The sequence below is a fragment of the Pelodiscus sinensis genome, chromosome 10 (genome assembly GCF_052426305.1).
Source record: "Pelodiscus sinensis isolate ZL-2025 chromosome 10, ASM5242630v1, whole genome shotgun sequence".
NCBI classification, from domain to species: domain Eukaryota; kingdom Metazoa; phylum Chordata; order Testudines; family Trionychidae; genus Pelodiscus; species Pelodiscus sinensis.
The window spans coordinates 504,466-520,286 of NC_143061.1; the positions used below are offsets into that span (position 1 = coordinate 504,466).

General features: G+C 46.0%; 1 protein-coding gene across 11 annotated transcripts in view; it reads right to left on the bottom strand.

Moving 5' to 3' along the window:
• The window catches only part of DLG1 (discs large MAGUK scaffold protein 1), a 360,352-nt gene that overhangs the window by 244,146 nt on the left and 100,385 nt on the right, over nucleotides 1-15,821 (bottom strand). For 10 of the 11 annotated variants that reach the window (XM_075938333.2, XM_075938331.2, XM_075938327.2 and 7 more), the window contains exon 4: nucleotides 15,287-15,451. In XM_075938333.2, the coding sequence (XP_075794448.1) occupies nucleotides 15,287-15,451 (165 nt within the window). Of the gene's footprint in view, nucleotides 1-632; nucleotides 1,408-15,286; nucleotides 15,452-15,821 lie in introns of those variants that run through there. The other variant, XM_075938336.2, reaches the window with a different exon arrangement.

Here is a 15,821-nt window from a genome sequence, read left to right on the forward strand (position 1 = left end):
CTGCAAGCTTCTGCTTCCACTCCCCATCAGCTGGGGGAAAACCAGCACAAAGACATGCTCTGCTAGAGGTTATGGGATCCATGGGGAGGCGGGGCAGCACCTGGGAATGGCAGGAGATGCAGAGCACCAGACAAGCATCCTACCCCTATGCCCCTCATTCTCTCCATAGCCCAGCAAAATCTTTAATCCAGCAAACTCTGTTTCCCAGGGTTGCAGGATTACGTTTAACTAACAATATCCGTTCTGTTCATTTTAACAGTCATCTTGCAATGACATTTAGCTAAATTATTTTTTAATTGTCATTGAATTTAAAATTCTAGCTAGTATTCTAGTGTTTAATGTCCCTAATTCATATATAATTTTATTATTTTTATGGTTTCCATTTCAAGTGAGACTATTTAAAAATGAGAGCACATTTTTTATCAAATTAAATGATTTTAATTCCATTTTCATGCATTAATCCTAAAACATACTATGTCAAGCTTCATTTAAAAGATATAGAAATGAAATAAAGATATACAAACATAACTTGCAGATTCTGTGGGGTGTGCATATATTACAGCCTACTATTCCTGAATTATCAGTAATCATAAAATGCAGATACTAAATAATTTCAACAAGTGCTACATTACCTGATGGGAGCTCGCAGCTACAGAAATGCAGTCAATGAAGCTGTGTCCACCACTGAAAAATGCCAATATCTGCTGCCAGCGAGAAGGCTCAGGCTCATTTCGTAGTTCGTCTGCCGAGCCCTTTTTTGCCCACTGTTTCGGCTTTGGGCCTACAGAGCTATGGTTGGAAATAGTGTTGCTGCCTCGATTGGCACGAGAATACAGGAGTGTGTTGTTTCCAAAAATGTAATTCATCTCTGCAGCTCTGCAGGTGGTTGCCAGGCAGTCTCACTTGCCTACCAACTGCTCAGCGGTGAATGATCAGTAAAAACTGCAGCTAGAATTACAGCAGCATCATTTGCAAATTGTGGATACTATCTCTGTAACTGAGGCTCATTTTTTTTCCTCCAAGTTGTATCCATCTATCAGTATATTTATCTCCTATATCTATTACTCATCTGAAAGCATACTCATTACTGCAACCAAAAATGCAATCAAACCTGATTTTCTTTTGTACTATTATCCCTTCCAAGGTCTGCAGGGATCAAAGCTCTTGTCCTTTTGTTAGCCGATAACCAGGAAGTGAGTCGATTAGCAGGTACAGTAGGATGCTATAAGCAGTGGACTAGGAAGATCCTTTGACTGCATGAAAAAATGCACTGCGTGGTGAAAGGCAGGATCACTAAATAACCAAGTTTCAATCCCTGACTGTAGTAAAATCCAATACTACTTTGTCACTGCTTAAATTATAAATGTGAAATGAACAAAAACAGAGAACATGTATATAACTGTGCTTTTTCATTAACTGCACTAGTTAAATATTTTTAACTGAAAAATAAAAATAAGCTTATAGCATACTTATACAAGACAATATTCCAAGAGAAAGCTAACACTACCACTGATTTTCTAATACTTTGATTTTAGAAACAAGGACATAAAGAAGGTGGGGAAAAGGACAACGTCCATCTTCAATGCAGTACAACCAGTTTATTCTACGTGGTTATATTTAACCTATTTATGGTGCTTTTGGAAATCATGGTCAAAGGCAGGAAACCACTAATTAGCACTGCATTGCTTCTTTCAATTGGTAATACACTGAGGTTCTAATCCATGTCAAGCACATGTCATGGTTATGTTTATTTTTAAATTTGTTTCAAGGAGTACTAATTGTGTATCATTTTAGTAACTTAATATCTAACAAATGTATGCATTTAAAAGTTATTTTAATGTATTTGCTGTCCTAGATCTTTTCTTCAACACAGATGTTTTAAATAACTCTTCTTTGAATTCACTGGTAGGCTTAGTGGCTTCTTAATAAAATGAGATATAGATGCACTAGTGCTACTGGGATTTATGGTTTACTGCTCTACTACTTATCTTCATGGACAGAAAGTCTCACATAATAAACTTCTAAAAGGTCATTCAGAATCAAAATTAACTTTGAGCATTTAACACTTCATATTTTATAGAGATTGTATAGCTAGTCATTCATCAATGATGTAGTATACCTCTTCTAATAGTGAAACTGAAATAAGTAATAAGGAAATGGAACAAAAACATAAAAGTTTCATTTCAGTCTGGTTTGCTTGTTTGCCTATCCACTGATAGACATCAGCGTCCACTGATCTGCAGGGCTCCGCTCCCAGATGACTCTGTGTCCAAAGTAGAACACCATGATGCTGCTGCTCCCAGGAGCCAGTACCCTGCTCTGGCAGTTCCTCCCCAGCCATGTAGCAGTACCATCCCCAGTCTTGCCGCCAGACATGTCTCCTCTCTGGGGTCATACAGCCCCGGTGGTGACAAGGCTGGGGGTGGCACAGTTGAATGGCTGGGAGGGGCTGCTAGCTCAGGGCACTGGCTCCTGGAAGCAGGGACATTGCATTCTTCTCAGTTGGCCACAGAGTCTTTTTGGAGTACAGCCCTTCATATCAGTGGATACCAATGTCCATCCATAGACATTTGTATCTGTGCAGGGCTGGGGCCACAGTCGGAGCCTCACTGCACTGCTATCCTGGGGCCAGGGTCAGAATCCCCTCCTGCATATGTGAGCACCCTCCCAGAACCAGCAATCCCCCTTGTGTCCCTGCTCCCTTCCTAGAGCCAGCACCCCGCAACCACTCCTGCACCCCAGGTTTCTAGCCCAGCTTGATATCCCCTCCAAAAGCCAGCATCCTCCACTCCCTCCTGCACCCTAAGTCCTAGCCCTGAGTCCTGCTCCCCAAGTCAACACCCTGCACCCATGCCTTGACCCTTCTCTCAGACGCAGCAACCCACATCTCTCCTACAGCCTGAATCCCCTCCTGCACCTCAGCTCCCTGCACCAATCCTTGTTTCCTCTCAGAGCCAGGACCCCATGACTCAGCCCAGAAAAAGTGATTGAGGGTAGGGGAGAGTGAGCAACGGAGGGAGGGATGACATGGAGTGAGCAGGACGGGGCCTCGGGGAAGTGGCAGGGTAGATATTAGGTTGCACTGAAATTCCAAAAGTGATTTTGTGAATAAAATGATTGGAGACCACTGGTCTAAGGTATAACAAAGCTCTACACAGCTCCCCATGGAGTGAGAGATGGTAGATTGCCCTTTACATTTCTCCCCATAATGTAATAGAAAGTGTTTTTCTAATGGCTGTAGTCTTTTTAGGTAGAAATAAACAGTGCTGTATATATGAACTCTGTGTGTATATCTGTACAGGGGGTCTGGGAAAAAAATAAAGGAAATTTACTGAGACAGGTAAAAATTTGTCCATTTTGGGCACTAAGATGTACCTGAGGTTTCACTGTGAACTTATCTTTGAACTAATGTAAAGCACTAGGCTTAATCACCCTGCTATCCAGCATAGATATTTATCAGGATGACCATTTTAATGGAAGCTCTAGGGATGCCTAGCCAATAAGTTTATGGGATGAACCCATTAATTTTGTTAGGAAAAGATTAGGGTCCCAAAAGGCAGGTAAGTTCTCTAACAGCAGTGGAAAGTATTTGCTACCACTTGAAGGAAACCTCAGCCAGTGGGGTCAGAGAAGTTTAAGAACAAACTTGTAGCAAGCAGATACTGCTGCCAAGAGAACTTTCAGGGTGGCTGTGACAGGATCCCTGGGGTGTTACCTGGGATTGTTGGACTCTGTCTCCTCTTAACACTAGAGTCTGGGCTCCTCTCAGTGCTTTGAAAATGACCAGCAGCTAAACCCTCCAGCTGCTGTCACTTAGCACAACCACATGTGGAGCTCCACACCCTAGGGATATAAGTGACAAATGCTTATTGGATAGTCAAAGTAGGAACTTGTATATAATGGAGATTGCCTGTCTCCTAGAACTGGAAGGGACCTTGAAAGGTCATCGAGTCCAGTCCCCTGCCTTCACAACAGGACCAAGTTCCATCCCTGACAAATTTTTGCCCCAAGTCCCTAAATGGCCCCCCATGAGGATTGAACTCACAACCCTGGGTTTAGCAGGCCAATGCACAAACCACTGAGTTATTCTTGAGCACCCTCCCAGAGCCAACTGACTAGTCACTTCCCCCTATCCTTGCTGCTTCTATCAGAGAGAGGCAACGGGGGGGGGGGGGAGGAGGAGGTAGTGCTGGAGAAGCCAGCTTAAAAGTTAGTAACCCACCCCAGCACCATCTCCACGGGGGGGGGGGGGGGAGGCAGGGAAGGCAGGGGGCAGCAGGGCAACAGCGTGAGTAGGGACAGTCCCGCTCATGCCAGTCCCACTGCTGCTTCTCTCCCTTTGGAATGTACAAGAGCCACCTGCCGCTCTTGTACATTTCAAAGAAAGAGGCACAGAGGGGAACGCTTTGCTCCCCGCTGGCGCGGGTTCCCGCTGCCTCTACCCCTCTTAAATGCACAGGAGCTGCCATGTCTCTTGTACACTTCAAAGACAGAAAGCTCTTGTACATTTCAAAGGGAGAAACGCAGCGGGATAGCAAGCACTCCCCCATCGACTAATCGAGCTATAGATTACTCCAATAGCTGATTAAACGAAATTTAACATCCCTACCATACCCATCTAGATTGCATGACTGCTCCCAGAGCAACTCAGGAATCACAGAGAAAAGCACCAATCAAATTCTGCTAGCTTCCATCCTTGTACCTCAGAAATACACTGTATATTAACTAGTTCACCTCTTCATCAATGTAAAGTAGGTAAACACCAACCTTTGTAAACCTGAACAGATTTACCAAACACTTCAGGCAAACTCATCCTTTAAAATGTAGAAGTCCCATCCTACTAACTAGAAAGGAACAAGTTCTGTCAAATCAAGAATAAAAGTATAATTTGGAAATTCCCCCCAAAAAAGAATGTTTAAGGGCAACTAGCCAAAGTCTCAAAAATAATGTTGCTGTTACTTTTAACTACATCAGAAGCAGGAAGTCTACCAAACAATCAGTGGGGTCATTGACAATCAAATTGTTAAAGGAGCACTTAAGAAAGTTAAGGCCCTTGTATAGAAGCTAAATGAAATCTTTACATCAGTCTTCACTGCAAAAGATGGAAGGAAAGATGCCACATGTGGGCCATTATTTCTGGTGACAAATCTGAGTAACCATGCCAGATTGAGATAAAATTAAACACTAGATCACTAACAACAGAGAGCGACAAGGAGTCCTGTGGCACCTTATAAAGTAACAGATTTATTAGAACATATGCTTTCGTGGGCAAAGACCCACTTCGTCAGAGGCATGTAATGGAAATTCCAGAGGCAGGTATAAATATACAAGCATAAGAAAAGAGTTCCAATGAATAGTAAGGCTGGAGATAACGAGGTCAATTCAGTCAGGGAGGATGAGGCCCACTTCTAGCAGCTGATCTGGAGGTGTGAACACCAAGAGAGGAGAAACTGCTTTTGTATTTGGCTAGCCACTCACAGTCTGTTTAATCCTGAGATGGTGTCAAATTTCCAGATTAACTGTAGCTCAGCAGTTTCTCTTTGGAGTCTGTTCTTTACGTTTTTTTGTTGCGGGATGGCTACCTTTAAATCTGCTGCTGTGAGTCCAAGGAGACTGAAGTGTTCTCCTATAGGTTTTTGGATATTACCATTCCTGATAGCGGAATGGTGTGATATTGGCGAGCTTTACCCATCCAAATTTTACTAAACTCCTTCTTAGGCAACACATTCCCTCCATTCCTTCTCTATGCTAGACTGTGTTAGCCTGGAGTGGAGGGGAGGAGAGTATGTGTGGAGCACCCACGGGGACACATCTCCAGTTAGTGCACGAGGTGAATAACCTTCCCTTCTTCTTTGAGGGTACCCGTGGGTGCCCCACTTAGGTGATTACACAGCAGTATTCCTGTTTGGCAGTGGGCGCTCTGTGATGCAGTATTGGATGTTGGACAGTATGGTACATCTAAATTTAGTGTCTGAGTCCTGAAAGGACTGAATAGTGTAACGTTGTGCAAAAGTATTAACCAAAGCCCATGTTACTGCTCTGCAAATGATGTCCATGGGAAGACCCTTGAGAAAAGCAGTTGTGGTAAATACTGCTCTTATGGAGTTCACCCGCATAACTGCTGGTGGCTGTCTGTCTTTCTAGGAGTAAGCCAGGTATATACATGTAGAAATCCATTTGGATATTTGTTGTTTGGAAACAGGTTGACCTATAGACCTGTCTGTGGAAGACACAAATAGCCTAAGTGTGTTCTAAGGAAAAGCCTAATGTGTGTGCGGCGCTGCCTGTTTGCTGTCCTCGTGTGGTTTCGGGAAGAACGCAGGCTGATATATGAGTTCATTACAATGGAATGAGATAGGTATCTTGGGGAGGAATTTTGGGTGGGTTCTGAGGACAACCTTCCTGTACTGTGAAATACAGCATACTATGGGTCCGCCATGAGTGCTGCTATGTCTCCCACTCTCCTGGCTGATGTTATCACAACGAGGCTACCTTCATCGACAGGTGTAGTAGCGAACAGGTTGCATGTGGCTCAAAAGACCATCTCATGATTGAACTCAACACAAGGTTCAAGTCCCATGAAGGCACTGGATCTCTACACAGTGGATACAGGTTTCGTATCCCTTTGTGAAATCTCTTAACGCACTAGTAGGAAAAAACAGAATACCCTTGTATGGGTGGGTGAATCACTGACATAGCTGCTAAGTGTACTATGATGGAACTAACTGATAGTCTTGTATCATGCAGGTGAAGGATCTATTTTAGTACATCTGTTATCCCCGCCTTGTGGATCCCGTGCTCAAGCCAAATTCCAGGCTGCAAATCTGGCCCACTTCTCCAATTAAGTTAATCTTGTAATGGGTTTCCTAGAATTAATAAGGATGTCTCTGACCTTCGAGGCAGGGTTAACTCTTTGTGTGAGAGCCAACAAGCATCTACGCTCGCAAGTTTAGTGTAAGTAGCCTGGGTTGTGGTATACACCCCGTGTCCTGAGTCAAGAGAGCTCGCACCGGGGGAAATGTGTACAGCTGATGTGCTAGTTGGAGTATGGCAGGGTACCAAATTTGTCTTGGCCAACTGGGGGATAGGAGTATGACTCTTGCTGCCTCTTGTTTGACCTTCATTACCGTTTGATGTATGAGAGATATAGGTGAAAATGCATGCACCAATGGGAAGTCCCAGCATATTGCAAATGCATCTCCAAGAGATCGTAGTCCAATGCCTGCCCTGGAACAATACCAGGGGCACTTGGAATTGATGTGCATTGCAAACAAGTCTACAACTGGGTATCCCCACCACCTGAAAAGGTTGTTTATGATGGATTTATTGATCTCCCATTTGTGGTTCCGTGGCAGTTGTCTGTGAGGGAATCCGCTAGTACATTGTACTTGCCTGTCAAATGCATTGCAACAGGTGTGATGTTGTGTACAATACACCATCACCATAGTTTCACTGCTTCTGCACATGGGCTGTGAGACCTCGCGCCCCCCTCCCTTGCCTGACAATGCTTGCGACATTGTCCAACAACAGCCTCACGGTTTTCTTTCCTACGTGCGGAAGGGATTGGGAGCATGCTCTCCTCACTGCTCTGAGTTCAAACAAACTGATGTGAAGCCAGGACTGTGTCCGTTGTCCCTGTAATATCATGCTCCCCAACCCAGCAGGGACATGTCTGTCGTGATAGTAAAGGATGGCGTTGGCATCTGAAATGGAAGTCCTGTGCAGCCATTGTTTATGTCTGTCCACGAACTTAGGGTGGCTTTGACCCGGCTGGGCACATGGACTGTCTTGTAGAGTGGATTATGCCTGGAGAAGTACATGGAGTGTAGCCATGCCTGGAATGGCCCCATATGTAGACAGGCGTTTGGGACCACAAACATGGACGCTGCCATGTGTCCTAGTATTTGCAGGCATGTATTTGCCATGGCGTGTGCACAACTTTGTACGGATACAATCCAGTCGCTCATTCTCAACCATTTGTGGGTCGGCAGTGAGGCTATGCCCCAAGTGCAGTCCAACTTTGCCCCTATAAACTTCAGCATCTGGGTAGGAGTGAGGATGCACTTTCCCAAATTCAGTAGGAGCCTGAGCATGTCGAATAACGCTCTCGTTGATTCCAGTGATTGTTCCATGTCACCATAGGTGGGTGCCATGATCAAACAATCATCGAGATATGGAAATATGGTCATTTGTTATCGCAGGTTTACAGCTACCACGGACAGAACTTTGGAAAAGCCTCTGGATGCCATGGACAGCCCAAAGGGGAGCACCCTGTACTGATAGTGAAGTCTTTGATGGTGAACCTAAGGAATCATCTGTGAGCCAGGTGAATAGATACATGAAAATGTGTGTCCTTGATGTCAAGGGCAGCTAGCCATGCTCCTTTCTCCAAGGCAGGTATGATCTTTGCCAGCATGATCATCTTGACCCATTGATACTTGACGAACCAGTTGAGTCCACATAGGTCAAGATGGGCCTCCACCTCCCAATTTCTTAACAGTTAAAGTATTTGGAATAAAATACCCTTCCTATGTAGCAGCTGGGTACCTCCTCTATAGCACCTAGTTCTAGGAGGTGCTTCTTCCAAAAGGACCAACTCATGAGAGGGGTCCCTGAAAAGGGACAGGGAAGGGGGGTGGGTTGGTGGAACTGCTATGAATGGTAGGCAGTATCCAGTTCATATTATTTCTAGGACCCATTGGTCCGAGGTGATTGTTTTCCATGCTGGGTAGAAAGCAGCAAGTCTGTTTCCAAATAGTTGTTTGCTTGGTTGTACCTGCCCTAGAGAATCTGGGCTTTGTACCTTTGACCAAATCCTCAAATTTGCTGATGTGAGGTGGACACCTGGGTCGATGATTGCTCATTTGACTGTCTTTGTCAAGTTTGTCTTGTACACCTTTTGTTCTCATGGGGTTTTTGTATTGTGTATACCCTGATGTTCTGAACCTTCAGTTATATTGTTTACTCTTGGCTCCGGGCAGCTGTATTCCTAGTGTGCAGAGCGTTGACCTGGAGTCCTTCGATGTGTGGAGAGCTGAGTTTGCTGCCTCTGCGAAGAGCTTCTCACTCTCAAATGGGAGATCCTTGATGTTCAATTGAACCTCCCTGGGGAACCCCGACAGCTGCAGCAATGACATCCATCTGAGCCCTACCGCAGATGCAATCGACTTGTGTGCTGTGTCCGCTGCATCTAATGGTGCCTGTAGAGCTGTTCGAGAAATCAATGAGCCTTTTTGATATTTGATTCAAACTGCTCCCTCACATCCTCTGGTATATATTAAATAAAGGATTTAAATAATTCAACCATGTTGTACAAGTATTTTATTGGAGACCCACATAATTAACAATTCTCGGTTGGAGGGAGGCTGAGGAATAGGCTTTCTTCCTCATAGTGTCCAGCCTTTTTGTCTCTAACATGACTCGGTGTTCTAGGGTACGGTTGTTGTTGTTTATCCCTCTTGTTGGCTGCTTCAACTTCTAGTGAGTTCGGGGAAGGGTGAGAGAAGAGGAATTTGACCTCAGAATAGGAGACTTAGCATTTCTTATCTAGCTGTATTGACACTGGAGGCACCGATGCCGGAGTAATGCAAGTCTGTTGTGTTAAAGTAAACTGCGGATGCTCGTGAGTTCACGTTTGTTCTGCATTATGTTGGCAAGTTTTATGGCAAGCATGTCTGCCACCCTCCTAAACAAGTCTCAGACCCTTCTCAAGTCATCCCCTCTCATTGGTGATGTAGGGAGAGTATGCTACTCTGTCGCAGAGTAGAAGGTATTGGGCGGAATAGAGGAAGCCTGAGTTGACACCTCCATAGATGACTCACTGTCATAGTCAGTTTGATCCCAGTCAGCTCGCTTTTGGATGTTCACATCAGCTGACTGTGTCCCTGGGACCTGCATATTGTGTTGAAACTACTGGGTTTGAGAAGTTGCCCAAGGGTCCCAATAGGCCCACTGAGGTGGAATTGGTGGAGGAATCCACTGTGCTATCTGCCATCTGCATTTGCTGCTACTGCATTTCCACTTGTGGGGAGACTCTGTGCTGGCCCTTTGACTGTTCCTCCTTGTCCTCACTGAATCTGGCGGATGTTTGTGACGCTGGTGTTGAGGAAAACAGTGAACATTGGGAGCATGGTATGCCATTGGTAGTGAACAGTGGGAAGCATGGTACCGATGCCACTGAGAGTTCCACTTCTGTTATGAGGCTCAGTACTGGAGTATGGGGGAAGGGGGAGAAGTGCTGTGTACTTCCTTACAGCAGGCTGCGTCTGTACCATCAGCGCTTTAAAAAGCACCAGTACCAACGGTATCAAGAATTTGCTCAAAAACGGCATTCCACTGCTCTGCAGCTTGCTGCTCCACAGTACTGTGCTCTCCACTGGTGCTGCTTTCCTATGGGGAGAGAGTGAAACATGGCTAGCGACTGCTCCTTGCTCCATTTTAGAGTCATGGCTTTTCTTTAAGCCGGGTCCCTAGTCCTGCTTTTGAGAGTTCTACCTATTCATGGTCTTATCAGACTCCTTTACATTTCTGTCATTTAGAGGCTGAGGCTCAGGAGGGGACCGGGAGCATTTCATGCTCCACTCCTCTCTCTGGCACATCCCTGCAAGGGAGTGCTCCTCCTGCCCTCTTCCCCAAGAGGGTCATATCTGGGGGGTAGCAGGGTGAACGAGGTTGTGACTCAGCCATGTTGCTGCCCAAAAACAATAATCTTCCTTGTAGGTCTCTTGCCCTTTTAGAGCATGGGGTGAGCTTATGAGGTGTACCGGTAGTTCGGAATAGGAAGCCTAGTCCAAACTACCTAGTTCGAGCCCCGTGTAGCCGCGCTGCACGGGGTTCGAACCAGCGGGGTTTTAAAAATGGCGGCTCCCCGCTTATGCAAATGAAGCCCGGGAAATTCAAATCCTGGGCTTCATTTGCAAGTGCGGTATGCCTACATTACCCCGCTAGTTAGAACTAGCGGGGTAGAGTAGACATACCCTTTGTCTTTGTTCCTGTTGTATGTTGTATCTCTCTTTTGCTGCTATCGTGGTGTGTACATGCTGAGAGTGCAAAGAGTGGAGCGAGAGTTTTTACTGATATGCAGAATCTCATCCATGTTAGCAGCAACAGCTTTTGTTTATAAAAGGGAGATCCTCCACTTTTGCTTGAAGCTCGCTGGGCATACTTGGTGCTTGCAACCAGGAGGCTCTCCTCATCATCACTCTGTGAGCTACATGTATTGCTGATAGTAGTGCTGTGTGGGCGATGGTGTGCCCCTTGGGAATTACTGCGCTGAGGATGGTTCTCAGGGTCGGGCAGGTGCCTTATCAGCTCGGCAAGCTTGGAGTAATTATGAAAGTGGTGATTGGCTAGCAATGCAGAGACATTCGCAATTCTGAACTGCAGGGTGGCGTAGGAATTTTTTTCCCCAAATAGGTCTAGTTTTTTTATGTTTTTGTCATTGGTTGCTAACCTAAGTTGAGGAGCTTTCGAGCATTGATTCACTGCATCCACTACAAAAGAGTATGGCTAGGGGCGGGAGAACAGAACGGCCAACTCCTTGGGGAAATATTTCCTGTCAGACTTTCTGCAAGTTGGTGGGTGGAGGCAGCTGTCTGCCAAATGACATCTTATATCTGCATTATTGCTTCGTCAATTGATAACACAATCCTTCCCTGAGAAGGGGGATGGATGTAGTTTAGGAGACACTGCTCTTTCTCCTTTATCTCCTAGAACTGAACTTCCTGAGTAGTGGCCACTCTTTTAAAAAGTTCCTGAAATTGTTTCAGTTCATCAGTAGAAGGGGTATCCCTCAGGTATTACTGCCTCATCGGGAGATAAGATTGAACTGTCCCCTGAGGGAAGCTGCCGGGCTTGTGTACTAATGGGCTCGTCAAGAATTTAACCCTCCTCGTCATCTTCCAAAGTATTCAGAAGGGTGTAGGATGGAGAGGCTGCTGGAACCCTCTCTGGTGATGCAGATGGGCCCGTAGAATGGCATCTGCAGGGTCTCCAATACTCACATGGGGCCCACTGGGGTGGGTAACAGATCTGATAATAGGGAGGTCTGATAGCCAGTCAGGATACTACTGTGGGTGATATGGTCCATCTCAGTAATGGTGAAAATGACCAGATGTAATAGGAGAGGAGTGTTGTGAGGACAAAGTGCTCCTCTGATCATAATCAGCGACTCCAGCGTTTTCATGTAACAAAGGAAGCTTACTGTAGCCTGCAGTTGGATAGGAAAAGACTGCGCATTCTGAACATCAGCAGGCTAGGAACTATTTAGAAAAGCTAAACGTACACAAATCCATGGGTCCGGACTTAATGCATCCGAGGGTATGGAAGGAGTTGGCAAATGTCATTGAGGAGCCTTTGGCCATTATCTTTCAAAAGTCGTGGCGGATGGGAGAAATTCCGGATGATTGGAAAAAGGCAAATGTAGTGCTCATCTTCAAAAAAGGGAAGGACGACGATCCACGGAACAATAGACCGGTCAGTCTTACCTCGGTTCCTGGAAAAATTATGAAAGGGATCCCTAAGGAATCCATTTTGAGGCACTTGAAACAAAGGAAAGTGATTAGGAATAGTCAGCACGGATTCACAAAGGGAAAGTCATGCCTGACCAATCTGATTAGCTTCTATGATGAAGTAACTGGTTCTGCGGACATGGTAAAGTCAGTGGATGTGATATATCTTGACTTTAGCAAGGCTTTTGATATGGTCTCCCACAATATTCTTGCCAGCAAGTTAAGGCAATGTGGATTGGATAAATGGACAGTAAGATGGACAGAAAGATGGCTAGAAGGCCGGGCCCAGCACGTAGTGATCAATGGCTTGATGTCAGGATGGCGGTCGGTTTCTAGCAGAGTGCCCCAAGGTTCGGTTCTAGGACCGGCTTTGTTCAATATCTTTATTAATGACCTAGATGAGGGGATGGATTGCACCCTTAGTAAGTTTGCAGATGACACTAAGCTAGGGGGAGAGGTAGATACGCTTGAGGGCAGAGATACAGTCCAGAGTGACTTAGACAAATTGGAGGATTGGGCCACAAGAAATCTGATGAGGTTCAACAAGGACAAGTGCAGAGTCTTGCACTTGGGATGGAAGAATCCCAAGCACTGTTACAGGCTGGGGACCAACTAGCTATGTAGTAGTTCTGCAGAAAAGGACCTGGGGGTTACAGTGGATAAGAAGTTGGATATGAACCAACAGTGTGATCTTGTAGTCAAGACGGCTAATGGCATATTAGGTTGCATTAAGAGGAGCACTGCCAGCAGATCCAGAGATGTCATTATTCCCCTTTATTCGGCTCTGGTGAGGCCACATCTGGATTATTGTGTCCAGTTCTGGGGCCCCCACTACAAAAAGGATGTGGATACATTGGAGAGGGTCCAGAAGAAGGCAACCAAAATGATTAGGGGGCTGGAGCACATGACCTATGAGGAAAGGCTGAGGGAGTTGGGTCTATTTAGTCTGCAGAAGCGAAGAGTGAGGGGGGATTTGATAGCAGCCTTCAACTTCCTGAAGGGAGGTTCCAAAAAGGATGGAGAAAGGCTGTTCTCAGTAGTGGCAGATGGCAGAACAAGGAGCAATGGTCTCAAGTTGTGGTGGGAGAGGTCCAGGTTGGATATTAGGAAAAACTATTTCACTAGGAGGTTAGTGAAGCACTGGAATGGGTTACCTACAGAAGTAGTGGAGTCTCCACCCCTAGAGGTGTTTAAGTCTCGGCTTGACAAAGCCCTGGCCGGATTGATTTAGTTGGGATTGGGTCCTGCCTAGAGCAGGGGGCTGGACTTGATGACCTTCTGAGGTCTCTTCCAGCTATATGATTCTATGAAATAGGACCGGTGCTGAGACTGGGATCTGGATCCCCTAGATGACCATGTGGACTCTGCTTCCTAGTCAGTCGAGTACTCCAAGGCTGACCAGGGTGAAGCTGAGGCGGACACAGCCAGTGACCTTGCTGCTGGGGTGTGCTGGGCCATCGACTCCAGCTTGCCCCGGTGCCAAAGAGGGGGAGAAGGAGGCATGGCCAACCCCGGGCCTGATGAGCCCTGAGTGGGAGCAGTGCCCATGGAATCTGGTGCTGCACTCAGTGCTGCTCGGGGGCCCTGCCCTTGTGCCGGCTATGATGCCAAGTCACAGGCCAGGGTTGAAGTTGCCACCAGTGCCGGTACTGTGGGCACTGTCATGCCCGGTGCCAGGGCTGCATGTGAGGCAGAGTAGCGTTTCCTCGACTCCTGTGCCGGGGCGCTGTGCACCCTGACCACCGTTCGGTGCTGACCATGGTCCTGATCTTTGTCGGGGCCCGGTGCTGAAGTAGAAGGGGACAGCTCAATCAAGTCCCTGGATGCCTTGAAAGCCTCCAGGGTAGAAGACTCCAGGAAGTCCCACATTGGGCTGGGGTCCTCCTGCAAAGAAAGTCGTTTGTCTAACCAAGATGGTCTGGGCTCAGCACTAAATGGTCCGGCATGCCCCACTTGAGTGTGCAGACGCCATGGGGGTGACCTACCCCACTAGACCTCCTCTTCTTCTGAGGCACCGGAGATTGCGACCAGTGCCAAGGTCTGCATGGTGCCAGAGAGGAGTGTGAATGTCGCAATGCCTCCCGCACCGAGGCCAGAGTTGTCGGTGCCGGGTCAGATGCCAGTACCGGCCATAAAGCCGCCTCCATCACAATAATCTTGAAGCCCGACTCTCTCTCCCACTTTGTGTGTAGTTTAAATGCCTTACAGATTTTGCAGGCCTCGGACAAGTGGGCCTCGCCCACTTAAGACAGGCGAAGTGTGGATCGCAGCAGGGAACAGGCCTCTATCACTTCTTACAACGCTTGAAGCCTAGAGGCCTAGGCATGCCCCACCGCACATGCTGGTCGTGTGGAGCAAGAACCCTGGTGGGTCCTTAGCACCAGGTAACATCACTTAACAACTACATAAAAACTGATAAGGTAACTAGAACTAGAAGGGAGAACTGTAACACTAAGTAACTGATAAAGGGCGCTTGCTAAGCAAGAGCAAAAGCACGTTCCAACAACCATCGGGGTGGTAAGAAGGAACTGAGCGGGTGGAGGGCCAGCAGGGGTATATATTGGCCGGTATACTGGCACCACTCCAGGGAGCTCCCCTGTTGGCCCAAAAGGTATTGCTAAGGTGTGCTACATGTGCACACCTAATGTGGAATGGACATGAGCAATCACTCGACGCAGAAAAACAGGTTTTCCAAAATACCATAAGTCTGTTAAAGCTATCATTCATTCTTTCAAACGCCTATTATAAATAGTTCACATTTTTTTAAAAATCCCTACCTTTACTGGTGAAATGTGAGAATGGGAAACAAATCCATGTATAGTCTCAATCTGTGATAGGTTCTTCTCTGATACATGAACCAGCTCTGGACCAGTCACCTCACTGGTAAGGTGCGAAGAGCTATGCTCTTGTGGAGGTATACTGTCATCCTGATAGCGATATTTCTGTAGAATATACAAAAATAGCATTTTAAAGACTGACCCCATATTCATGTTTACACATAGTAAAGAATTTTTAGAAAAATTAATGGGGTATATAGAGTAGTCATGCTATAGTGCCAATTCCACTGTCCAGAGATCAAAGATTTAAAGGAATGCCATCAACTTAAGAATTATATCTAAATGTTTTATCTACTACTGTTACAAGCACTTTCTAAAATTCCTAGAACCAAAGACCAATTTATTTTGTGTGTAAGATAGCAATTTGCATGTAAGTTAATTTCACAGTCACCACTGCATGAAGTCAGTTTTACCCTTTTCATTTGTGAAATCTTCCATACAACAAAAAAGGATTGAAAAAGTATTTTTAAATTAG